Below are 27,284 nucleotides of genomic sequence, written 5' to 3'. Positions count from 1 at the left end.
TCGTTTAGGTTCCAAACACAATAAAATCGACGATGAAAATCTCAGCATGGTATAGAGAGACATAAAAAAGGCTGAAAGAACAGTCTAAATACAGCAACGGTGGGGTGGAGGAGACAGCGTCGCACGGATTGGTAGATTTACGAGCACGGCAAATCATTACAGAGCACTAGGAACGCGGGCAGAGGCAGGCATAAAGGCTTTTGTGAGCGTTCTAGGCGCGCCTCCCCACCCCCAGCCTTGCCGGTCTGGTTTCTCCAGTCCCACCGCGCGCGGGGCGTGGTCCCACCTCAGACTCCGCCCCCGGCGGTGGGCTCCTCCCCGACTTGGGTTCCGCCCCCCTCTGGGTTCCGCCCCCTGCCCCGCCCTTATCCCCCGCTCCGAGAAGCGGTTCTAAGCTGAGCCTCTGCCTCAGGGCTTCTTTCTGCCTCGGCTCCGCTGGATGAGCCCATGATGGGGTCCACCTGCACCCACGAGGGAGGGAATTGGAATTGCTCTCCCTGGAGGGGTCCAACGTGGCTGATGCCCCAGCGGAAGCGGAAGTAACGTCAGCGGTCCCCCGCTTCTTTTCGGGCTCTGGTCACCCGAGACCTTACTCGGAGGTGGTCGGTCTCGACCCGGCTTCGGTGAGGCGGGGTGACGGGGATGCACCGGCCGTAGAAGGGGATGGGGAAAGGGCGAGTTGGGCCCGAGCCCCCGAAAGACCTCTTCCGAGAGGCCCGGCGCGCCCATCCCCGAGACCCCCGGCGTGGCCGTGTCCGAGAGGCCACTCGGGCCGTGCGTCCCCTGCAGGTGCCGGGTCGGGAAGGGTCGTCGGCGCTCGCCCTGCAGTCTGCATGCACGGTGCACACCCCTCTTCAAAGCCTCCGCAGTAACCTTGCTGGATTTTTATCCCCAGCCTCTGGGATCACGCTGACTTAAGACACTGCGTCCTCCAGCTTCGGGGACCCGAAGGTTTCCGCGCGTGCAGGTGACCACTGGGTGAAAGATGGGTCGGGGGTTGGGGGCTCTTATTCCTTTTTTTTTAAAAAAAAATGCAGAAGAATGTTTCATCTGAGATTTTCGCTTTCTTTGTGCGTCGCGTATTTATTGGTGACACATGGTATTCCGCTAGAAAGATAAAGATGCAAAGATGCATTCCTAGATGCTGGGGCTGCGTTTCATGGTAGAGAGCTTGCAAGATTCTTAGGTGTCTTCGGGTGCATAGATCTGCATGTAAACCCAAAATGGGTCTTACTGTTGAAGACAAGAAGAGAGAAAGCCAGAGAGAGAGGGAGAGAGGGAGAGAGGGAGAGAATGAGAATGGAAAGTATGCAAAGCAACCGCGCTCCATCACTACACTACACCCTGAGCCCAGTACTAACTTTTTTGGTCTCCACCTCCGTATGAAGGATTAAACCCAGGGCCTTTGGAATGAGCTACACGCCCGCCCCACCCCCCTCCTTTTTTGAGACAAAGTCTGGCTAAATCCCTAAATTGCCCGGGCTGAGCTCCAACTTCCATCTTCCTGCCTCAGCCTTTCAGAGTGCGGGGATTACAGGCGTGTGCCACGCCCAGCTAAAGCTGAGGTATTTTTATTTGAAGCAAGTCGGTCCGTAACCACACACACACACGCACACGCACACACGCACACTCACATTCTCACACACACACTCACACACACGCACACTTACACAGACTTTTAAAACAGACCTCCAGGAGTTAAGCACGGAGGCTTTGTTAGGCTGTTACTACACTTAGCCGAATTAAACAGTTGCTTTCTCTCCTAAAAAAAATGTATTTTGTTATGTCCCCCTTGTAGCAACCTCCCGCGATGAATGTAATCATTATATACTGCCAACATGTACTCATAAAAATTTTAAAAGTTAAATAAAATGCATTTTTATGAACTATTTAAGAGTAAATTGAACATTGCAGGCATGATACTTCTACATAATTGGTAATACATCACCTAAAGATGAGGATATTGGCCCATTAAAACAATACTAATATTTCAACCAAGAAAATAACATGAGGGGCCCCGGGGATGTAGCTCAGCAGGCACCGCGCCTGCCTGGCAATCTGAGTTTGATTCCTGGTACAAAAAAAAAAAAAAAAAAAAAAAAGAAAAGAAAAGAATGTTAGAACTGGGAATGTAGCTCAGTGGTGGAGTGCTTGCTTAGCATGCTCAAGGCCCTGGGTTCAATCCCTTGAACCACCTAAACACAGCAAAATTGTGTAATATGTACTTTATATAAAATAAAAAGTTTGCACATTGTTCCCAAGTAGGCTTTTGGGTGTTTTTGGATCTAAGATCCCTTCCCATTTCTTTTCTTTCTTTTTTTTCTTTGAGACTATCTTTTAGAGCTTTTAATGATAATTAGCCAGCTGTGGCACAAGAGCCATAGGTTTGCCACCAGTGATGTAGACCATGTTGACCTTGAAATCTTTTTTTTTTTTTTTTTTTGGCCTTGAAGTCTTGATCTTCCTGCCTCAGCTTCCTGAGTGCTGGAATTACTTCAAGCCTACCTTACTGTAAAGTTCTTGTATTGAAAAGTTTTAATATCCATTAGGGTCTTTGAACCTGGAGCAGTCACCATTGTCTTTCTGTTGTATTGACTTTTTGAAGAGTCATATATTCTTCAATAAGGTCACACATTTTGATGTGTGTGTTTGTGTTTTCATAGTGTATTTAAGTGTTTTTCCATCACTTATATTTCCTGTGTAGTGATGAATAACCATGCCTGATTAAGAACAGTGAACAAAATTCAACTTAGGGATGTCCTTAGAGAACTTATAAATTAGCAAAGAGAGTAAGCATATGATTAATAGCAAATAATAACTATTAGAACAAATTGATCAGAGTTTTAGAAGTAAAATATTACATATGCTGTTGGTAGATGGGAGTCAGTGAACGTAAGAAAAGTGCATTCTATTTAAGCTGAGACCAAAAGACAGAGCATAGGAATTAGCTGTGTTAAAAGGAAAGAGAATGGGAGGTAAAGAAAGCTTCAGTGTGTATTGGCTACTTACGTTACATTTCTACACTGAGAGGAGGGCATCTGTATTAACCCTAGGTTTGACAGTGCAGACAATGTAGTGTTTTTCTTTGGGAGAATATATCTGATCTTCAGTATATAACTGACAGGAGAATGAGTGACAGCTGGTCAAATGATATAACTGAGTTTAGTAAGCCAGGCGCAGGGGCACAGACCTATAATCCCAGCAGTCTGGGTGGCTGTGGGAGAAGGAGTGTAAATTTGAGCCCAGCTGAGTCAACAGTGATGTAGTGAGACCCTGTCTCAAAAAAAAAAAAAAAAAAAAGGACTGGGATGTAGCTTAGTGTGAAGGCCCTGGATTGATTGATTGATTGATTGAAATTTTTTTTTTCTGGTACTGGGAATCGAACTCTCGACCTTGAGCTTGCCAGGCAGGCGCTGTGCTGCTGAGCTAAATCCCCAGCCCCTGATTGATTTTTTTTGAGACAGGGTCTCGCTATGTAGTTCACGCTGGCCTTGAACTCACTATGTAGTCCAGGTTTGCCTCAAACTCATGGTGATCCTCCTGCCTCAGCCTGCCAAGTGCTGGGATTACAGGTGTGTGCCACCATGCCTGGCTAAGGCCCTGGGTTTAATTCCTAGTAACTGCTCCCTCCCCCAGCCAAAGAAAGATAGTATAAATATATTTTTTTTTCATGAATAGGAAATTAATTCAAGGAATTAATGAGAGTCAACAATTGAACATTGAAAAATAAATCCTTTGTGAACATTCATTTATATTATCTATCATAGGAAATGTTTATGTTCCTAAATAGAGTCAAAGCCTCTTTATGTGGTTTTCAGTCCATTTTGGGGTTCTTGCTATCCAAACTAGGACTCCATTTCCCTGCGGTAATGTTCCAGTTCTAGTTCCGGGAGTAACTGGTCCTGTGCAGCTCCTTATAGACACTAACTTGTCTAGGAGTTTGGAATTACTCCATAGGTAAAAGACCAGGACACTCCGCTGCCAGTGTGCCCTGGTAAAGAGCTTTGAAGAGACCCTTTGAAGGGATCCGTACCACCTTCTGTATTCACCTCTTAGGGGTCCCAATAAGCTATCTGGACTTACAGAAAAAATTGATGAGAAGTTTCTGAAGATAAAGCTGATGAGGGTCCTGAAGATAAGGCTGGTAAGGGTGCACACATACCGCTGGCAGCAGAGTTTACTGGAGCAAGAATTTGAGCTATTGACTATAGCTATTAATTTTGTGCATATGAATACTCTATAACATTACACTAATGGGTGAAGTGTGCATTAATATAAAAGTAAAGGTATTTAACCAGGCATGCTAGCACATGGCTGTAATCCTGGCACTTGGAAGGCCAGCCTGGGCAACATAGTGAGTTCAAGGCCAGCCTAGACTGCATAGCAAGACTTTGTCTCAAAAAAAAAAAGTAAAAGTGTTTTATCACTGTTATTTGAAATAGTCCTTACCTTAATTAGAAACAGCCAAATATGGATCAACAGAATAGGTAAATTGTGGTATACTTCTATTACTGGACTCCTCTATAGCAGTGGTGGTGAACCTATGGCACGCGTGCCACAATAGGCTGTTTGTATCATTGAGAGCTCTAAAAAGGTTTGCCATCACTGCTCTATAGCAAATAGAAGGAATACATTAATAGTAGATGCCACAGTATAGATGAACTCACTAGTATATTTTGTTTGTTTTGCTAGAGATAGAATTCAGGGCCCTGTACTTTCCAGGCAAGCATTCTATCCCCTTAGGTGTAGCTGACATTTTGAATAAAAGGTGCTAGACACAAAAGAATACCTACCCCAACCAAGGGAGGGATTCAGACTTGATTAGAAAACATGTGTAGCCGGGCATGGTGGCGCATGCCTGTAATCCCAACACTCAGGAGGCTGAGGGAGGAGGATCCTTGCGAGTTCGAGACCAGCCTGGGCTACAAAGTGAGCTCAACGCCAGCCTGAACTGCAAAGTGAGACTCTGTCTCAAAAAGCCAAAAATAAATAAGTTAAAAACGTGTATATTTATCTGTTGGTGCCTAACAAATTTTACCAAATTTTGCAGTTTAAAGTAACAGATTTATCTCGTAGTTACTTTGGGTCACAAGATCAGTTGTGGATCATGTAGGGTTTCTGCTCAGGATCACCTGAGGGCAGCCAGGGTTTTGGTAGGGTTTGTTCCCATGTGGCTTAGCTAAGGAAGAGTCTGTCTCCATCCTCAGTCAGGTCGTTGGCAAAATTCATTTCTTTGTGTTTATAGGACTTGTTACTTGTCAGTGGAGCCTGCCTCAGCTCTTAAGAGAGAGTACCTGTAATTTTTGTTGCTTGGTCTCTTCCTTCAATAAGTCAGCTACCAGAATCTGTACTTCAGAGGTCTAATTGATCTTTAAAAACTTCGAGTAGATTGTGAAGGTGCATGCCTATAATCCCAGCTACTTGGCAGGAGGATCACAAGTTCAGCCACAGCCTCAGCAAACTAGTGAGACCTTGTCTCAAAATAAAAAAAAGGGCTGGGGATGCAGCTGAGTCAGAGGCCCCGCGTTTAGTCCCAAGTACTGAAAAAACAAAACAAACAAACCAAAAACTAAGAAAAACAAAACCTACTGGCTGGGGACATATCTCAGTACTAGAGTGCCTACCACGTATAAAGGCCCTGGGTTCAATCCTGTGTTGCCAAACAGACAGACAGACAAACAAACTTTCCACCTGATTAACTCAAAACCAACTTACTTGGAACCTTAATGACATCTGCAGAATCCTTCATATTTGCCATATTCTCTTTTTTTTTTTAATTTTTAAAATTTTTTTCTGGTACCGGAAATAGAACTCACGGCCTCACGCTTGTCAGGCAGGCGCTGTGCCGCTGAGCTAAATCTCTAACCCCCATGCCATATTCTCTTGGCTGGAAAGAAATCACAAGTCTTGGATACCCTGAAGGAGAGGGAATTACTCAAGGTCATATAAATACCAGAAAGTGGAGGTCGTGGAAGTCCTCTTAGGGTGTATTGTCCGTAGTACAGGTGTAGTTCATGAAAAGTAGAGAAACTTCCTGTTTTCCTCTGAGCATGAGCTGGGCTACAGTCACCAGATGAGTATGAGCAGTACTCCACAGCACAGGCTACCTAAAGCTGGGCCAATATGTGCAGGAATTGGGCAGCACTCCATGCCCGAGGTGTGGGCAGCAGGGGTACAGGATCTAGGCTCACTGCGAGCAGATGTACAGTGTGAGTTGGATCAGACGCAGCTTGCCTCCTAGAATGCACCATGACTGGATCATGAAGGAAACAGGAAGGAAGAGAAAGGGAAGTAAGAAGAACCAGGAGGTATTACATGGATGTACAAATGACCCATGATTAAGGTAATCATTATGTATGGCAAACATGTGCTCCTAAAAATAAAAAGTAAAAAATAAAAAATGAGGGATACAGGAAACTATACATGAAACATACATGTGCCAAGTGTGGTGCTGCATACTTGTAATCTTAGGGAGGCTGAGGCAAGAGGATTTTAAGTTCAATCCCAGCCTAGGCAACTTAGTGACTTAGCAAGACCTTGTCTCAAAATAGAAAATAGTTTGGGAATGTAGCTGAGTGCATAGGCCCTGGGTTCAATCCTTAGTGCTGGAAGAAGGGAGAGGAGAGGAAGGGGAGGGAAAAGGAGGAGGAGGAAGAAGAAGTAGCAGCAGCAGCAGCAGCAGCAGCAGCAGGAGGAGGAATGTGGTGATGTGCTTCTGTTACTTGAATTCCTTTGAATGTCTGGTATGCACATTAGAAGGGCCAGGGGATGGTGGTGACAAACAGGGACTGAGGTTGCCTAGGGGTGGTATGTCCTAGGCACATGGTATGGCAGAACACAATGAGATGTTCTCACCCCGTCCTGATGACCCATCATACATCAGTGGGATCCAGTGGAAATTTCTCTTTCTTCAGTGTCCCTCTAGTCCCCTCTGGCAAAACCTAAGAGGTTCAGGGTAAAGGGAATGACGAAAGAAACCAGTGTATTCCATACCAAGTGTTGGAGGGGAAGTTTTAGCTGAGATGAATAAACATCTCACTGGCACAGCCAGATACTCATATGTACCCTTCTACACATACTTTAAGTCCTGTATAGTAATAAAACAAGTCTATATTTGTAGTGAAGAAAATAAAAAGTTGTAACTCTTCCCTAAAGTGAGAGGATGCATAGTCCCAGTAGATGTAACACCATCACAGGCCATACTAATTACTCTTCCAACTTAGTCATGTTGTCAGCGACTGTTTTTACTTCAAGACTAAATTATAGCTGAGTGCAGTGGAGCATGTCTGTAATCCTAGCACTCTGGAAGCTGAGGCAGGAAGATCTCAAGTTTGAAGCCAGCCGAGGCTAGCTTGGCCTGAGCGACATAACAAGATGGAACCCCCACACACAAATAGCTAGTTGTTGCGCTTGCCTATAATCCTAACACTTTGGGAGGCTGAGACTGGAGGATCAGAAGTTTGAGCCCAGCCTGGGTAACTTTGCTACTTACGAAGACCCTTTCTCAAGATAAAATGAAGGATGTAGGTTACTGCAAAGGCCCGGGGTTCAGTCTCCAGCACTGCATGTGTGCACATGCATACACACACACATATAAACTCAGTCTTTAGTACTTGTATGTAATACACATGTAGAGAAGCTTGAAGTGACTGGCTAGTTTATGCAAACACGTGCATAAGAACAAACACATGATGCAAGCAAAGAAAAAACATGTAAAACTACCACTGCTCTTGTTTCTGTGCTTGATATCCATGGTTGCATCAACTGCTGATTCTGTCCTTCCTTTCCCGTTAGCCAGAACATTATCTGTTCTGGGTTCTGTACCTGATGGAGTAACCCAAACCTTCATTCCCAGAGGGTCTAACTATTCCATTCCTCTGTTTTTTCAGTTATAAGTTCCCATTAACCTTTTCTTTTTTCGTTTGTTTGTTTGTTTGTTTGTTTTTGTTTTTCTTCCGGTGCCAGGAATCAAACTCATAACGTTGCGCTTGCCAGGCAGGCGCTGTGCTGCTGAGCTTAATCCCCAGCCCCTAACCTTTTCTTTGTAACACAGAAGTATCTAAGGCTCTAGAACTGCCCCAACTGTATAGCTGTACTGCAGTTTCTCTTTGGTTCTTGGGATCAGTCACTGTAGCCAGATTAACCTCCATTCATTTTGTCTCTGGGTATAAGGATTTGGTGATATATGAAGCCTGCGATGACTAGGTGGCAGTCTCATTTCCAGTGTTTCCTGAAGAAAGGCCGCATTAGGGAATTAAATTCCTAGACCTGAGAGCAGAGATTCCGTCTGTGAGACTGGGGGTGTTGCTCAGTGGTAGAGCACCTGCCTAATACATGTGAAGCCCTGGGTTCAATTCCCAACACGTGAAAAAGTTGGGGATGTAGCTCAGCTATATAATGCTTCCCTAATGTGTGAGGCCCTGGGTTCAATCCTCAGTACTGAAGAAACAAACAAAGTTAACACTGCACAAAAGTAAAATAAAAATTCTGTTTGTGGAGCCAATTCCACATTCACTCATGCATTGCTCTACTTGTGTTCTGGCTGTGGGGAGACAGTACCATGGGAGGCTCCCTGACTCACAGCGGATACGCTTGCCTTCTACAGGCTCTGCATGGAGGGACTCAGCCAACCACCAGCTGGAAGAAGATGTTACATTTCTGCTGACAGGCACTATGTTGTAAGGGCGGTGGTGATGGCATCTGCACTGGGCATTTTTTCTTGTCATTATTTCCTGAACAATGCAGTCTAACAAGCATTTACAAGGCGTTTATGTCGTGTTAGGTATTAAGTCTTCCAGAGATACAGTAATTAAAAGCCGGGTGTGGTGGTGGCACAAACCTATAATCCTAGCACTCAGGAGGCTGGGCATGAGGATCACTATGAGTTTGAGGCCAGCGTGGGCTAGATAGTGAGTTCAGGCCCAGCTTAGACTACACAGTGAGACCCTGTGTCAAAAAAAGGGCAGAAACAAAAAAGAGATGATTAAGGTATCAGCAGGATGTGCACAGTGCTGAGCAAATACTGTGTGGTTTTATGTAAGGGACTTAAGCATCTGTGGATTTAGGTATCTGTATCAGGTCCTGCATCCGATCACTCGTGTATACTGAGGAAAAACTGCTATGTCCTGTGAGACGGAGTGCCATCCATTCTGAGGTCTAGCTCCCTTTGGCCCCACAAGTGAGCGCCCCCTCTCCCCGCCATGCTGGAGATGGACCCCAGGGCCTTGTGCATGCTAGCAGGTGTTCTGCCACTGCACTCTTCCTGAAACCCTGCACATTTGCATCAGGACAGTCTGCCTTTTGTGGAGATCAGTTGCTCCTAAGTGAGGGCATATCTAACCAGACCAGATGCTCACAGGGATGTGTTATAACGCCTTTGCGTTAGAGTGGGCCCCTTTTGTCTTCCCCTCCTTCTCTCCCTTCCTTCCTTCCTTCTTTTCTATACTGTGGATTGAACACAGGACCCAATACTTGCTAGACAACTGTTCTTCAACAGACCTACACCCCCAGCCCTTTGTACTTTTTATTTTTAGACAGAACCTCACTAAAGTGCCCAGGCTGGCCTCAACCCTGTGTTCTCCTGCCTCAGCGTCCCAGGTGACTGGGCTTACGGGTATGTGCCATCACACCTGGCTGAAGAGGGTTTCTTGATTAGAAGTAATCAAAGCTGGGCCAAGGATATAGCTCAGTGGCATAGTGACTGCCTGGCAAGTGCGAGGTCATGAGTTTGGTTCCCAGAACCGAAAAGAAGAGGAAGAAGAAGAAATAATTAATGCTTTGTGGGCCTGATGAGGTAGCTCAGTGGTAGAGCACTTGCTACCATGCATAAGGCCCTGGGTTCAATCTGTAGTACCACCAAAAAAAAAAGAAAAAACAGACAGGAAGGAAGGAGAGAAAATAGCGCTGTGTGGATGCCGTGATGATAGATGAAGCAGAGATGAAACGTTTTTGTGATTGCACAGGTGGTGGCCCTTGCAGAGTCATTATTAAGAGAAAAACCTGAGCATATTCCAGTGACATAAACTTTTGTCACTTGCATGCTTTAAAACCCTCCATGTAGAGGCTCAGTGTAACCAACTCATAATAAGCTCACTAGTGAAGCTCCTGGCTGGTCTGCTGGGGAGGGTGGCCCCGGTGTGGATGCTTACTGTGGATTTCTGCTCTTTGCATGTCAGGCTGGCAGCCAGAGTGCTAGCTAGGTCAGGTTGGATAAGAAGTTCACATTGTGGAACAGTGAATAGCCTTCATGTTTGTCACGTGGCAGTTTTGTTCATGGGCTCCTTGGTCAAGCACCCATTGGAGTGGCAGGGAAAAGTAACAGCATCACAGAGTATATAATTTTGCCCACATGATTGTTGATGATCCCCTTTCTTCCTTTTGCATTGCATGCTGGGAATGGAACTTACGCCTGCTAGGCAAGTCTTCGTTGGTGAGCTACACCCTCAGCCCAGCGATCTTATTTCTAGTGAATTCCCTTTGGTGAGCATTCACATAGGTCACAGATACCTTACAGCCTGCATGCTTTCCGAAGTCATCATCATGTCATTCACAGGCTTCGGTGTCACCAGCCGTGTATTTCCACATGTTGACCATGCAGCGAAGCCATTGGAAGCATTCAGGAATCAGTGGGGTGCTTGAGGCCAGAGAACAGCCGTGTGGCTGTGTAGGAACACTGCTTGAGGTTCTGCCCCTGGGAGATTTTCCCTCAGTGCAGTCCTGTAGTAGCATAGCTCAGCGGGACTGTAGCTCTTCAGCTTTTTACTTTCAGGTGGTGCTTGCATGTCGTGAGGTCCCATCTGTAAGGGGGTTTTGTGTTACTCCTCAGGGCGGAAGGAAGCCAAAGGCAGGGGTTGAATAGGATAAGATGTGCAGCTGATGTCAGTGTTCAGAAAATCTTTGCCAACCGGGTGTGGTGGCAGATGCCTGTAATCCCCACGCTGGGGAGGCTACGGGAAAAAGTTGAAGGTCAGCCTGGCAAATTAATGAGACTGTCAAATAGTTAAAAAGGGCTGGAGATATAACTCAGCACTTCTTGGGTTTAGTCCCCAGTACTGAAAGAAAGAGAGGAAGAAAGAGAGAGAAAAGAAAAAAGAAAAGAAAAGAAAAGAAGAGAAAACAAGTAGATAGCTGGAAGAGAAAGATTGGTCAGAGTCTTTGCTCACTGGAAGTGTCAGCTCGCTGTTTCATATGCTGTGATGCTATTGCCCAAGTGTATGGCTCAGAGATTCCCAGAGCCTTCACTTTATTTTAGGAAGCTCAGGCTATGTGATTACTTGATGTCCTCAGTCTGTACTATGTGTCAGGGCTAAGCTGTTTCTCCAAAGGAGCGTAGCAGTTGGGCGTGGTAGTGTATGCCTGTCATCCCAGAACTCTGGGAGGGAGGATGAGGCAGGAGGATTGGAACCCAGCCTGGGCAACTTGATGACTTAGTGAGACTCCACCTGAAAATAAAAAATAAAAAGGGCTCAGTGTGAGAGCTTTGGGTTCAGTCCTCATTACTGTAAACAAACAAACAAACATACAAACCAATAAATAAGTGGAAAATAGTTTCCTGAGGAAGATTTGCATATTCCATCCCGCTAGAGGGCTGACCTCCTAGTCTCCCATTGTGCTTGCCAGGAGGTGGATGCTAAGAGAATCCTGCTTTTCCTGGAGCTGTCAAGTGTGACTGGATCTGTTAGGTCATTTGCACTGAGTGCCTGAGAAGCTCACAGTACATCCCGAGCTTTTTGCAGAGTGCTGTCTTGCCTTGGTCCCACTTGAAAATGGAAAACATCATGGCAGCTGTGTAGTTTGGTTAAAGCACATTTAGCGTGGTGAATGTTACAAGAGAAGGCAATGCTGTCTTCTGTCACCGTTTGTGACTTCGTGAATGAACCTGAAAGGAATAAGCCAGACACAGAAAGACGCTTCCTGATCTCCCTAAAATAGGTAGTCTGAAAAGGAACTCATGGAAATAACAAATAATTACCAGGAATTGGGGGAGGGGATGTTACCAAATTACACAGTTTCAGTTAGATTAGAAGAATGAGTTAAGGGCATCTGTTGTACACTCTGATGATTATGATTTATAACAGTGCATTACATCTTTGAGAATTGCTAAGAATAGATTTTAAGTGTTCGTACCACAAAGAAATGATAATATGTGAGATAATGTGTATCAGCTCATATTAGATACTCCACAACGGATATGTATTTCCAAACAATGTACTGTACACTGTTGTACAATTTTTGTCAATTAAAATAAATAAAACAGAGCATAAGATAAAGTGCAGATATATATAAGGTTATTTTAAGGTTTCAGCATAAGTTACAGAGATTGTTTACAGAGTTCTGGGTACAAATACAATTTAAGAATCAGGTCAGATATGTTGGTACATTGCTGTAATCCCAGCACTTTGGGAGTCTGAGGCAGGAGGATCAAAAGTTCAAGTTCCATATGGGCAACTTAGTGAGCCCCTCTTTTATTTTATTTATTTTTTGACTTTTTTTTGTCTTTTTGAGACAGGGTTTCACTGTGCAGTTCAGGCTGGTTTTGAACTTACTTTGTATCCCAGACTGGCCTTGAACTCCCAACAATCCTCCTGCCTCAGCCTTCCAAGTGCTGGGATTATAGGCATGCGCCACCACACCTGCCTGACCCTCTTTTAAAGTAAAAATAAATAAATAAATAAATAAATAAATAAATAAATTTTAAAAAGGGGCTGGCTGGGAATATAACTCAGTGATAGAGTGGCCCTGGGTTCAATACCAAGTATCTCCTTCCCCCACAGAGAAATTATTTTTGTCATATATTTGAAAAAAAAAAACCCAAAACTTGTAAATCTGAGGGAGTTTTGTGAGATATTAAATCAATAAGAATTTTTTTTGACTTATTTTTTTTCTATCACTTATTAACTGGACTGAGTTGACTAAGTCATTTAGCTAAGATGTAAACATTTCTCAGCACTTAGAAGACTAAGCTCTATTTAGGGTTTTTTTTTTTTTTTTTTTTAACAGTATTTGAGATTGAACCCAGGGCTATCTCACTGAGCTACCACTCTAGCCCTTTTCTATTTTTCATTCTGAGACAAGGTCTCACAAAGTTGCTAAGTTGTCTAGGCTGGGTTCAAACCTGCAATCGTCCTGCCTTAGTGAAATGGATGGATGGATGGATGGATGGATGGATAAATAGCTAGATAGCTAGATATAATTCAGGTGGGGTTTTTGGTGTTATTTTGTTTGTTGTTACTGGGTTGAACCCAGGACCTTGGGCATGCTAGGCAAGCACTGTACTGCTGAACTGCATCTCCAGTCTAATTCAGTTTTTTTGGAGGGTGGTATCAGGAATTGAACTCAGGACCTTGCACTTGCCAGGCAGGTGCTTGTGCCACTGAGCTATATCCCCAGCCCCCCAATTCAGTTTTTAAATGTAACTTCAATTCTGTGCATAACTCACGGGAAACAGTTGAATGTTTTCTTGAGTGATAGCAGCAGACATGTTTATCGTGAGCTCTGGAGTGTGCATGTGTGTGTGTGTGTGTGTGTGTGTGTGTGTGGTGCTGGGTATTAAACCTACAGACTCATGCATGGTAGGCATGAGCTGTACTGCTGAGCTACACTCCCGTCTCTGTGGTAACATAGCCCAATTTTATCTCCTGTTTGTCCCTCACCATTTCTTAAGCCTCTTACTGATATTTAATTCTGGAAAACCACCAGATGATTCTCTGATGTTATTCATAGGTTATTTCTTATGTTATTCACTGTAACTGATACAAGTTCTTTCATGGAGAGATTTTGTTCAAGTAACGAGATCTTCTGTCCATTTGGAATAATCCTAGAGAAAATTTATATTTCCAAGAAAAAAATCATGCCTCTTTGTGGTGCAACCTTGCGGTTTGGGACAGTTTTATATTCAGCTGTTTTGTTTTGTTTTGTTTGCAACAGAGTCTCATAATGTACTTTAGGCTAGTCTTAAACTTACCGTGCAGCCCAGGCTGGCCTCACACTTGCAACCCTCCTGCCTCAGCCTCCCAAGTGCGGGGATTACAGCCTCCCAAGTGCGGGGATTACAGTGCCACTATACCTGGCTTTGTTTTCAGCTTTTCATTGTCTATTATTTAACAACTATTATGTTAAGTCACGCATGAATGACATGCAAGGAAATACGACTTTTTGAGACAGAATCTCACTGAGTCACTAAGTTCCCCAGGCGGGACTCAAACTTATGAATGTCCTGCCTCAGCCTCCCAGAGTGGTGGAATTATAGGCACGCACCACACCCAACTAGGAAGATGCTTCTCAATTCAAGCTCATAAAATAAAAAAGTGTAATTTATTTCTTAAAATTTCTATAAAGTTTTTTTTAGATCCTTTGATTCATGAGCGCGATATTTGGGTATTCATGCCATGTGCACCAGATATGGCTCCCTCAAACTTTGTTACAACATTGGCACATTACCTGTCTGATGTAAAAAAAAAGTTTTTTAAATTTGTGTTTTGTTTTTTGTGGTATTGGGAGTTGAGACCAAGGAACGCTGAGCTATATCTCAGCCAGCCCTTTTTGTTTTATTTTCAGACAGGGTTGGCATTGAATTTGTGATCCCCCTCAGCTTCCCTAGTGGCTAATATTGTGCGCGCGCGCGCGCGCACACACACACACACACACACACACACACACACACACACCACCATACCTGGCCGTAAAGTTGTGTGTGTAGATGTGTGTGTGCTGGGTGTCAAAGAACTTGTACACGCTTGACAAGTGTTCTACCACTGAGCCTTGCTCCAGCTCTATAAAGCATTTATGAAGAGAAATACTGTGAATTAAAGTGAAATTTTAGAAACACAAGTGTGATACGGGAAACAAAAGTTTCATAAGGTTACTATATGCCTTAACCTCCAAAGAATTCATAGGTAAAGAAAAGATAGTCTGTACATGGCACGAAGCTTGATAGATGGAAAAAATAGGATATATTTTCTCCAAGTCTAAGGGAACTACCAAATAATGTGCCTCATTTTTGGGATAGTTGATGAAAGGAGCAGAAACTTAAAATGAACCCTTGTAGGGACTGTGTAGACATGATGTAGACCCTGAACTCCCAGAAACTTGTTTGAGTTGGCTGGTTCCTGAAACAGTTAGGGTATTTTGTATGTGTTTTATTGTTTTATGTATGTATGTATGTATGTATGTATGTATGTATTTATTTGATTTTTCTCTGGTACCGGGAACCAAACTCACGACCTTGCGCTTGCCAGGCAGGCGCTTTTGCCGCTGAGCTAAATCCCCAGCCCCTTGTATGTGTTACAAAGGTCTTTAAACTATTGGTTATTTATTGGTCGATGAATCCAATCTGCACAGTATTATCCAGTGTGATGTTTTTGCACTGTGGAGACCTGTGACCACATTTCGGCACTGGACAGGAGAATTTATGTAATCTGGTGGCAGTGGCATAAAGGATCCTCGGGTCTTTTTCAGAATGGTGTGGAGATTAGGCCACTGTCCCTCATCGGTAGCTGCATTCCAAGTGCCAACCGTTGTGCTTATTTGTTTCATGGAAGACACATTTAGAGCAGCAGCTACAATTGGAACGATCGCCTGGGTTTAAGTTTACAATGGTCTAATCTTTCTCCAAGATCCATGTGACTTCTGCACAAGTCAAAAGTAGTATTTTTCCTAGGGACTTATTCGGCATCAGGATCCATGGTCCTTTTAGCTCTTTTATAGTGACATTACTCTGTGCAGTTCCCCAGGAATGTTGTACATTTATATTTGATTGTTTTAGGGGTTGGGGAATTCCCAGCACCTCCATTAGCTTCTACAATAATGGCCCTCACCTTGTTGGTCAGAGAACCAATTTTAGGTATGCTACCAGTTCCCAAGAGTTCTATAACCCATTTATACATTTAGCAACTGGGGAAATAACTGTGTTTTGGGTCTGTGTTTTAAATGGGCCCTCTATAAATTAAATTGCGTTAAGATACAATCTATCACCTGATGACCATAGCTTCTGCTTTCACTGGTGGTGGCCCATAATGGTGTTTTCTTGCAGTACTATGCATTGAACCCAGGGCCTTCACAGTGAGCTACATCCTCAGCCCTTTTAAAACATATTTTGGTTTGAGGCAGGGTTTTGCTAAGTCTGTATGTTGCCCAGGCTGGGCTTGAGCTTTTAATCTTTCTGCCTGAGCCTCTCAGAGGGCTAGGATTACAGCATGTGCCACCCTACCTGCTTATAATTGTATTTTGAGTCCCCAGGATGTAATATCACCTCAGGGTCACTTTGGGTATATTTTCTTTTGCTGAAGTATAGTCATTCAGGTAATAACTGAGGTTCCGTTGGGGGAAAGCCCAAGGACAAATGTATCATACAGATTGTGTTGATGGTACAAGGTCTTTTGTTAAAGGCCTCTAGGTTTGTGAGTTATCTAGGTACAGAAAATGCTGTGGCTCTAGGAATATAAAATGTATGAGTCAAGAAAGCTTTTGCTACCAGATGAGACTTTTTGTTACTTTGACTAAGAAATATTCTAGTACGCAGGTTAACACATCAGCCTGTGGGCTGAGTTTGGATGTTTGTTTTCCTAAACAAAGTTTTATTGATACTTAGGCACTCATTTGTTTATATACAGTTTATGGTTTATTTCAAACTACAAGGGAAGAGTTGCATAGTTGTAACCGAGATTATGTGGCCCGTATCCCCCAAACAGTATAAGATCCTTTACTGCAGGATTTGTTGATCCTTGCTCTATTGTTTTTTTTTTTTTTTGTTTTTCTCCGGTACCAGGAACCGAACTCACGACCTTGCGCTTGCTAGGCAAGCGCTTTTGCCGCTGAGCTAAATCCCCAGCCCCGATCCTTGCTCTATTATGCAGCTTATTTATTTCATTCTTGAGGATTCCATGCTAACACGGCCACCACTGATGGTCTGTGCAGGACAGACCATTTCAGTGTGTGTGTGTGTGTGTGTGTGTGTGTGTGTGTGTGTAACAATCTCTTGCTGTGTAGCCAAGGCTGGCCTTGAACTTATGACCCTCTTGCCCCAGTCTCCTAAATTCTGGGGATACAGGTATGCACCATCACACCCAGCTCCACACAGGCCGTTCTGATGGAATATTGTATCTGTCCTTGACAATTGATAGGATCTCATTGCTTTTTCAAAGGGTAAATGATTCCCACTTTGATGCTGTGGGTTCTCTTCATGCTCATCAATCAGAGAATTCGTCCCTGATGAATGAGGCCCCTCCACTCATAGCCGGCCAATGAAGGAGAACAACTGCAGAGCTTTTCACGAATGGAGAGTTCCTCTCACTTACCTAACTCTACCTTCATGACAGCATGACTTCTAGATCTTTAACATAAGTTGATGAAGAGGGCGTGAAGAGATCACAAGTAATAAATCCACATTCCTAGTCTCTAAGGTTCCCTCCTCAGCGTGCTGGGAAAGCTGCCACATCAACCGAGTTAACTGGAGCTCACCACTGAGTCCAAGTTGCACTCCAGCTTGATGAGCTTGTGTTAGATCTAGAATACCTAGTAAGTAAATGTCAGTGAATTTGGCTCAGTGTAAGGTTATCTTCCACTGGGCTTAGTCTAATACCTTTCCAACGCAGTCCATATAGCTGGGCAGGTTTTTCTGCTATGTGCCACTAGAGTTGGATCATTTATTGTATGAAGTATTAGCTCTTGCATTATGGGGTACAGCGCACTCGTTCCCCTGGGGTTTGCTCTAGTTATCACTCCGGTGACAACAGCAAATGGTTTTGGCAGGCCTTCAGAAAAATAGCTTGTCCTTCCTCGGTATCTCCCTCAAGTGAGATGATCAAAGGGCCTTCAAGCAGACCAAGGCTACTCTTTTGGGAAATCAAAGGGCAAAATATTTCCCTGTTAAGGGAGCCTCAGAGTGTCCTGGGGATTTAAGATTGCAGCTCTTTTATCTGGGTGCAACTAGCTGCCCTCATTGCATGTGTCACATTCTCATTCTTTCCTGATTGTATTGTCAATTTTATTTACTATTATTACTATTGTTATTATTTTACCATGCTAAGGATTGAATATACAACCTTATGCACGCTAGGCGAATGCTCTACCATTGAGCCCCATCCATCCATCCATCCATCTATCTATCTGTCTATCTATCTACCTACCTACCTACCTACCTACCTACCTACCTATCTCTCTGTCTCTCTGTCTCTCTATCTGCCATCGGTACTACAGCAGTGATGGCAAAGCTTTTAGAGCTTCCATTGATACAAACGGCCCACTGTGGCACACGTGCCATAGGTTTGCCACCACCGTACTAGAGGATTGGACCCAGGGCCTTCCCACTGCACTACATCCTCAGCCCTTGCTTTTAATTTTCATTTTGAGACAGAGTCTTACTAAGTTGCACAGTTACCAGATTGGGTTTAGACTTACAGTCCTCCTGTGTAAGCCTCTAGAATTCTGGGAGTGTAGGTATATACCATCAGGCTTGGTTTCTATTTATTTATTTATTTTTGAGACACGATCCTGGTGTGTTACCCAGGCTGGCCTTGAACTAGCTATCTTCTTGCCTCAGTCTCCCTGTAGCTGGGATTACAGGTGCGTGTATTCCGGTATATTGGAAATTTTAAATCTTCCTCTTTTGTGGTGACTGGGTGTACCAGTGTGATAAGCCTGGTCTCTGGCATAGGTCTTCCTCACTGCCATCCCCTGACTGTGGCTGACGGACATTCAAAGGCACAGTTGGAGTCTCTTCAACACTTCTGCTTATGTACCTTGCCTAGACACCCCCCCAATAGATCCTGGCTGCCTATCTGCTTGGCACAGCCTGCTTCACCCTGTAGTCTCCCTCACAAAATGCTGTGCCTTCCACTCAAGGACCTGTGAGTACCCTAGAATGCCTCTGTGAAGTCCTTGACCATGTTAGAGCAATCCTGAAGGACTGCATAAAGGAACCTTCCTCTCCCATTTACAACATACTGATTGATGCCTTAGGTCACATGACCGTGGCTGGTTTTTGTTTTTGTTTTTGTTTTTGTTTTTGAGATATGGTCTTGCTCTGTAGCCCATGGTGGCCTCAGACTTATGATGTTCCTGCCTCAGCCTCAGACCATGGTTGTAATTAAAGCTGTTCACTTAAAACTTTGTGTTTGCTTTTCACAAATAGCAACCTGTCGTGATGAAAAATGCTTCCTTCAGGGCAATGATAGCCCCAGCTCTAGGTTCTTAGATCTTGAATTGAGCTGCAAGTTAGCAGATTTGAAGTTTTCAGTTTCTGCGTATGTACATTCAAATAATCCATCACTTGCTGGGAGGGGTGGTGCGTGCCTGTCATCCTACTGCATGGTTGGCTGAGACAGGTTGAGACCAACCTCGGCAACTTAGTAAGATCCTGTCTTAAAACATTTTTTAAAAAGGGCTGAGGATGTCACTAGTAATAGAGTGCATACTTAGCATGTGTGAAACCTTGGGTTTCATCACCAGTGTACACACATACACACACACAGGCTCAGATATCCATGTTATTCCAAATGTATTTAAAAGTTTGTAGATAATGGAGTCATGTTCTTTTTTATATTTCAATCTGAATTTATTAAGATTGGGGCTGGGGATTTAGCTCAGTGGCACAGCGTCTGCCTCGCATGCGTGAGGTCGTGAGTTCGATTCCTGGTTCTGGAAAAAAAAAAAGAATTTATTAAGATTAAGCAAAAACTTCTTCAGTCATACTATGTCTGTACTATGCAGTGATCAGTAACATGCAGCACTAGTGACTACTGAATTGCACTGTGCAGTGACAGAACGTCAGTTCTTTTGAGGGAGTAATACAATCATAGGCAAAATTAACTTCACCCAAATCCTGGTCCGTCACTTCCAAATTGGATGGCCCTTGACTGTTCAATATTGGTGTCTGAATATAGGTTTCTTTCAGTAATAAGTATGGGTCACAGTATCCATTGCATAGGATAGTGGTGATGCTTATATGAGCTGATATATGAAAAAGCATTGGAGAAACCTCAGATCCTCGGTAAATGTTGCTTGGTGTTCAGAACACTATTGATGGTAAGTGCACCATTTTTAGAGGCTTTCACTGTATTATCTGCAGGGAGACAGCACTCATGCGTCATGTTTGATTTGATGACTGATGTTCAGTCTTTGCTTGATGATTGATACCAGCAGGACCTCATACAACCCTGTATGAAGAGGAATGGAGATTGCCTCTCTCTGCTTGGATTCCTAAGCTGCCCGAAAGTGGTCTCAGCATCAGGAAAGGGAGTGTTGGGGCACATTCCAGCGCCAGAGCCACAGAATGGCAGCCGTTGATTTGTCGGAAGGTGAGTCTTCCTTGGTGCTTTTTTTCAGAGACTCTGGTTTAGAGCTCCTAAACAGTAGAGACCAAGGGTGGTCATTTCAAACACAGAATTTTGTAGCTCAGCCCCTTAGTTTATATGTTTTGGGAAGAGGGGCTTCATAATCTTCCTGGGTTCTTATCACCAGGGGCAGATAGAGTCCTACTTTTCAGGACTTAATTTCCCTTACCTGTAGAATGCGACTATTCCCCTTTTTCCAGTGGGCAGCATGGTTTACAATCTGCCCAGGCTCTGGATAAAACGTGACTACTGTGTGCTGGGCCTGGGGGCAGACACTTACAATCAGAGCTACTCAGGAGGCTGAGGCAAGATCGAGAGTTTGAGGCCAATCTGGGAAACTTAGCAAGATCCTGACTCCAAATCAAATTTACTTTTTTAAAAAGTAAAGTTACATATGGGTTTGATTGATTGTCATCCTTGGGGTCCAGCCAGTGGCTTGCCCGTGCTAGGAAGCACTCTCCCATCGAGCTATATACCTAGCTCAAAACAAAGCTTAAAAAAATAAATAAATAAAGGGGTAGGGATATGGTTCAGTGGTAGAGCAATTGCCGAGCAGATGTGAGACCCTTCGTTCAATTCCTAATATCAGCAAAACAAACCGAATATGACTACTAGCACATTTTATTATAGTAGTATGTATTTGTTTGCGTTTTCTTGAGTGTACAGTATTACAGGGGAATTTCAAACTTGTGTGGAATGACTTCTTGACCTGTGAATGCAGGAATTGTGGGCAACTCTGAGTTCTGATGCCTTCTTTCTTTTCTACCAGGCCTTCTCTACGCAGAACCAATCTGCTTTTATGAAGACGAGACAAAGGTAGAAAGTGTGGTGGCTGACTACCAGGCAGATTGTTACCAGGTAAAAAGAAAGGGTATCCTTCTACAAAATGGAAATCTTCCACCGACTAGACAGACTTCCTTCTAGACATACTAGTCTCCAGAGCTTCTTAAAGGAAGTAGAACCTCATGCAAGGAGTGATTCCCTAGTTGAATTTCCCCATAGAATGGAGCCTTATATTGGTGAGGTATGACCTTGAAAATCATTCAATTAATTCTTTTTATGGCGGGAGTGGGGGGTGAGGCCTCAGCCACCCTAGGAAATCACTCTGCCGCCGAGCCACCTCCCCGGCCCTGATAATCAACCTTGAGCCACATGGTGCCAAGTACATGCTGAGTGCTCCATGCTAGATGCTCTGAGAGATAGTAAGACAGATGAAGGTGTCCTTTTCTCACAGAGTTTATTCAGTGGCATTTCTCAGTTGTCTGTAGCATGCTCAGGAGCGTGCTGCAATGGAGACTAATAAGACAAGCTCCTAGCTGGGTTGTGCTGTGATGAATTCGTGTTTATGAGCTGGTGCTAGAGGGTACGGCACTAGGACGTGCACCAGTGAGTGAGCCTGGAGAGAGACAGGAGCCTTAGGATCATTCAGTCCTGGTAATGGACCATGGGAGGACTCAGAACATGTGTAAGCATTAGCTCCCGCTCCCAGCTCTCCAGTAAACATTGGCAGAACTGCTAATTGGCTCAAACCAGCATGTGCATAATGCTTTAGGACTCAGTGACCTTTGATGATGTGGCTCTGGAGTTCACCCAGGAGGAGTGGACTTTACTGGACACAACTCAGAGAAACCTATACAGAGAAGTGATGCTAGAAAACTACGAGAACCTGTCGTCAGTGGGTAAGATACTGGTGTTGCTTGTGGCTTGTTATGGAGCAAATACATGTTTATCACTATGGTGCACAATTGGTCATATCCATTCTGAGTACAGTGGGAAGTAGCAGAGCCATAGTCTGTGCTGTATTACATTTTAATCTAATGTTATTTTTAAAAATTAATTAATAAATAAATAATAATAATTATTATTATTATTTTGCTAACTGGGGATGGAATCCATCCAGACCTTCACACTGAGCTACATGCCCAGCCCTTGTTTATTTTTTATTTTGAGACCGTCTCGCTAAGTTGCCCAGGCTGGCTAGCTGGCTAGCTGGTCTTGACTTTGCCATCCTCCTGGCTCAGCCACCCAGAGAGCTGTGATTATAGGTGTGACCACCATGCTCAGCTGTGGTGACAACTTTTAAAATCTCGTCAACAGCATGAGCTTCCGGTGGTTAGGAATGTACATTTTCCTTCTCCACCTTTGGCAGACTCAGTTGGAAACTCTGGGGTTGAGGCTCCGTCACCGGTTCAGAAGCCCTCCAGGATAGTCTGGCACACTCGAAGGTTTGAGAATCAGTGGCAAGGGTTATTTCCCCATGACAGCAAGCATTTTTGTACACTTTATCTACTTAAATCTACTTTTGTCTACTTAAATCTTAGTGTTTTGTAATGTGCATAGCAGCCAGCATTTGGTTTTCAGGGGTTAGAGATAAGCTATTTTTTAGGGGCCCAGGAATGGGGATATGTATTTGCTTTTTCCTTTTGGTGCTGATAATTGAACCCTGGACGCACATACGACGAGTATGCATTCTACTGCTGAGCTACACCTCAGCCCCTGGTATTTACATTTTTACCCACTTTGGAATAATTACATTGCTTTCACTAGAGCTCTAATTCCATAGTCATAGGAAGGCTCGCCATTCGTTGCGTGAGCTGCTACCCTTCGTGCATCTTTCCACCTGTACAGGATACCAGTACTTCATCCCTAGTCTGATCTCCTGGTTAAAACAAGAAGAACTAAACACAGCAGAAACTGGAGTTCTCCAACGTGAGTATTTGTGAAGACAAACCCTTTTTACGAGTTCCCTATGGTTTTGCAAGTATAATGAAAGTTTCTAAAGGTGCAGTTTTTTTCCAGAAGATTGAAGTCATTTTTCTTAGATTTTAGAGCGTTGTCAACTTCGCATAACATATTACTTTCCCTCCATGCAAACATTCTTAGGTCTCACAAAGCTACCTGTGCTTTTTTAAAAATTGTTTTAATGTAGGATCTTTTTTCAGATCTTTCTTACTTTCTTTTTCTGATAACTTTCACTATAATTCTCTTAGAATCAATTTGCAGCAAGCTCTCTAAAATGTTGATCTTGCATCCTTATTATTGCCTTTATTTTTTCCCAGTGCTAGGATCAAACCTAGGGTCTCACTTAACATTAGACAAGGGCTTTCCACTGAGCTACAATCCTATCCCTATTGCCAGCTTTTTAACATACCAAAATCCCCAAAGGTCTCTGTGCTTCTATTTTCTTACCATGTTTAACTTGAAAACAAGGACAAAGGACCCTTATCACATTTTTTATTTTAAAGTGGAAAAAAAACAATAAAAACAATGATACAAAATTTCAAAACAAGATAGCAGGAGAGTAACCATGGTTAGTACATTGCTTATTATTATCTTCAAAGTAGTTGCTCAGATGACCCTTATCACTTTTAACTCCGTGTACATACCATTCATTTCTCCAAATCTCTGTGTTTTTCTTTCTCTTTAACTTTAGAATTGGAGCTACAACCAGTAACCAAAGGATCAGAATTTGTGGATTATTTTAGGGAAGAAACTTCCAAAGAGATGGAAATGGTAAGATTAACAAGGGCTATTTCTTTCCTTTTCTTTTGTGTAGCAGTACTGGGGGTTGAACCCAGGGTCTCAGACATGTTGGACATATGGTCTACAACTGAGTTGCATATCCAACCCAAGCAAGGGTAGTTTTTATGTCACACTGTCAGAAAAAATTGGAAATTCTTCTGTAGAAAATCAGCACACATGAGTGAGTGTGAGAGAAGTAACATGCACCCAAGAGGAAGCAGTGTCTCTGGGCAGATACTCTGAAAATGAAGAGTTAGGACACACCCCAAAACTATTGTGAAGATTATAGTGCAAAGTTCCTACAGAGACACATTCCTACACATGTAAATAGACAACCAGACACAGGATTTTAAGCAATTTTATGAAAATGTATTTGTTTTACAATTATAGTCCACAACACATGGTTCTGGCAAAAAAAAAAAAAAAATCCATCATTCAATTTGGAAGAAATAAAGAAGTCAGGAAATCAGTGCATATAAAAGCAATTGCAAAAGTCATTATAATTGTTGAAATGTTCTTACCTATAAAAATCTCGTATTTCACGTGTTTGAAAAATTCCTTTATCCTCTTTTATCCCTTCATCCACAGGTGAGAAGCCACAATGGAGAGGAGCTCTATGAATATAAGCCATATGGAGAAGTCTTCGGTGAACAGTTTTTCCTTAATACACACATGGGAACACAAAACCAAGAATATACTTCTGGGTATATTTGGTATGGAGAAGACATCCTTACTCTGCAGAACACCTCTACTGGACAGAACTTTTCTGAGATTGATCAGTATGGAAACATCTTCAGCCTAACTCCGAATATTGCATACCAGACAACCTGCATGAGAGACAAACCCTTTGAGTGCAGGGATTGTGGGAATGCCTTTTTTAATCCATCATACCTTCAGATGGATGTGCAAACTCATAATGAAGGAGACCCCTATGAATGGAAGAAGTACGAGAGCGGATATATTCACCCCACAAGCCTTGCCGTGCATCTTCAAATTTTGAATGGAAGAAATCCCTACAAAATGGAGGAGTTTGGAAAGGGCTTTCAGTATTTTCCATGCCTTAATAATCCCATGGAAACCCACACTGAACAAACACTTTGTGAATGCAAGGAATGTTGGAGAGCTTTCACAGTTTCCTCTCACCTAAATCAATATGTAACAGTTCATTCTAAAGAGAAAAACAAAAAATGTAAGGAATGTGGAAAGTGCTTTGCTACTTTTTCTCAGCTGTCTGCACATATAAAAACTCATAGTGATGAAAAGCCCTTTCAATGTAAGGAGTGTGGAAAGTGCTTTAAAAATAACACATACCTTAACGATCACATGAGAATTCACACTGGAATAAAATCGTACAAATGTGTGGAATGTGGGAAAGCCTTCCTTAGGTGGTCAGGCCTGACTGAACACTTACGAGTTCACACTGGAGAGAAGCCTTACGAGTGTAAGGAATGTGGGAAAGCTTTCTCGAGATCCACTCAGCTTACTGAACATATAAGAACACACACTGGAGTCAAACCCTATGAATGTAAGGACTGTGGGAAAGCCTTCACTCAGTACTCAGGCCTTGCCACCCACGTACGCATTCACAGTGGAGAGAAGCCCTTTCAGTGTAAGCAGTGTGGGAAAGCCTTCACTAGGACCTCAGGCCTTATTCACCATGTGAGAACACACACAGGCGAGAAGCCTTTTGAGTGTGTTCATTGTGGGAAAACCTTTATTACTTCTTCCCACCGTACTAAACATTTGAAAATTCACAGTGGGGAAAAGCCCTTTGTGTGCAACATCTGTGGGAAGGCGTTTGTATACTCCACATCCCTTAACATTCACATGCGAACGCACACTGGAGAGAAACCTTACATCTGTAAGGAATGTGGGAAAGCGTTTGCTGTTTCCTCACGCTTAAGCAAACATGCAAGAGTTCACCATGGGGAGAAGGCCTATAAATGTGAGGGTATCAGTGTTGCTATTTAGCCCCTCTGTGGCCACCCTTAAATATTGACAGTGACACCAAAGATCATTGGTTAGTCTTAACTGCTTTGTGTGAGTTGTAATGACTCTCACTGGCATAGGTGCCATCCTCAGAGTATGAAATACGGTATGTAGGTTCCCTGTGGAACTTTTGTAGTGCTGGGATTGACTCTAGTGCCTCACACATAGTAGGTAAGTGATCTACCAGTGAGCAGCATTGCTGACCTCCTCGAATTGGTTCACATATACCTGAGTCTGAGCTCTTAGGGGTCATAGGTGAGGTCACCACTGCACATCAGCCTCATTTGGTGCTTGGACCCCTAGCGACGGTAGCATTAATAAAAGCTATGCATGGGTGTCCAACCTTTTGGCTTGTTTGGGCCACATATAATATAGTTAATGTATATAAGTAACAAGAGTTCCTTTATTTTTTTATATTTTGTATGATAAGATTAAAACAACACAGCAGCCTGCAGGCTGCAGGTTGGACATACCTGTAGGAGATAATTGCATAGATTTGGCCCTACCCCTTGTAGGTTAGTGGCTGCCAGTGTGGCGATTCACATAAAAATTCTCCAGAAGTGAAGTTGATACAGGTCCAGGTGGACTGTTGAAAGACATTCTTCCGGGTGTGTCCCCAACCCCCACTGATTGTGCTGAGTGTGCCAAGAAGGAAATGGTCCCTACCCCCTTAATGGTTACTCCACATTTGCAGCAATTATCCCTATGTTTTCTTGTAAAATCTAATAAGTCCACCTTCTCTCGACTTCTGGGACTATGTTAGATCTAAGAGGCACTTTCTGCGCTAGTATAATCCAGTCTATTCTTCACTTCTGTTGAGATTGGTTATGTCCCACCTGTGAGTCCTAAACATGATGCTTTTACCAAATCATTGTTTAGCTCACAGTTTTAGTATTTTCTTTAGTCCAAGCTTTCTCAGCTTTCGCAGTGTGGATCGGCTGAGAAGTTTTTTTGTGTGTTTGTTTTTTGTTTTTTTTTGTCTTTTTTGAGACAGGGTCTCGCTATGCAGTTCAGGCTGGCCTTGAGCTCACTTTGTAGCACAGGCTGGTCTTGAACTCGCAGCGATCCTCCTGCCTCAGCCTCCCGAATACTGGGATTATAGGCATGTGCCACCATGCCTGGCTCTGTTTCCTTTTTGCTTAACAGTTCTTTGATGGATTCAGCTCTCCCCTTAGGTGTTTTACTAAACATCAGGTGGAACCAAGCTGTTCCTTCAACAGTTGAATTGCAAACCTCAAATAAATTTATTTTACCACTCGCAAGTTCTACCTGTCACAAATTGTTAGGCTATAAGTGTACTCTGCCAAGATCTTTATGACACATATGAAGAACTGCCTCTTTCTCATCCAATTTTCTTTTTCAGTGATGCTAGGGATTTAACCCATGCTAGGCAAGCATTCTGCTGCTGACCTACATCCCTGAGCTCCTTGAGACCCTGTCTCA

The 27,284-nt window shown here is 43.4% G+C and overlaps 1 protein-coding gene across 3 annotated transcripts; it reads left to right on the top strand.

Moving 5' to 3' along the window:
* Positions 1-26,823, top strand: LOC102022508 (zinc finger protein 426-like). Of its 3 annotated transcripts, XM_013505076.1 has the most exons (9): positions 1-623; positions 896-967; positions 8,606-8,678; positions 20,137-20,294; positions 21,100-21,188; positions 21,883-22,009; positions 22,959-23,039; positions 23,764-23,843; positions 24,441-26,823. In XM_013505076.1, exons 4-9 carry the CDS (start codon positions 20,270-20,272, stop codon positions 25,821-25,823), a joined length of 1,785 nt encoding a protein of 594 aa, XP_013360530.1. In that variant the 5' UTR covers positions 1-623; positions 896-967; positions 8,606-8,678; positions 20,137-20,269; the 3' UTR covers positions 25,824-26,823. The 3 variants fall into 3 exon arrangements, with proteins under 3 accessions (XP_013360530.1, XP_013360528.1, XP_013360529.1); XM_013505074.1 differs by lacking the exon at positions 8,606-8,678 and having other exon boundaries at positions 20,140-20,294; XM_013505075.1 differs by lacking the exon at positions 8,606-8,678.
* The last annotated feature ends 461 nt before the right edge of the window (positions 26,824-27,284 follow it).

Source organism: Chinchilla lanigera, unplaced genomic scaffold, assembly GCF_000276665.1.
Source record: "Chinchilla lanigera isolate Chin_1 unplaced genomic scaffold, ChiLan1.0 scaffold00094, whole genome shotgun sequence".
Taxonomy (NCBI): domain Eukaryota; kingdom Metazoa; phylum Chordata; class Mammalia; order Rodentia; family Chinchillidae; genus Chinchilla; species Chinchilla lanigera.
Note: the sequence above shows the minus strand (reverse complement) of the source record. Positions and strands in the feature narration are given on the sequence as shown.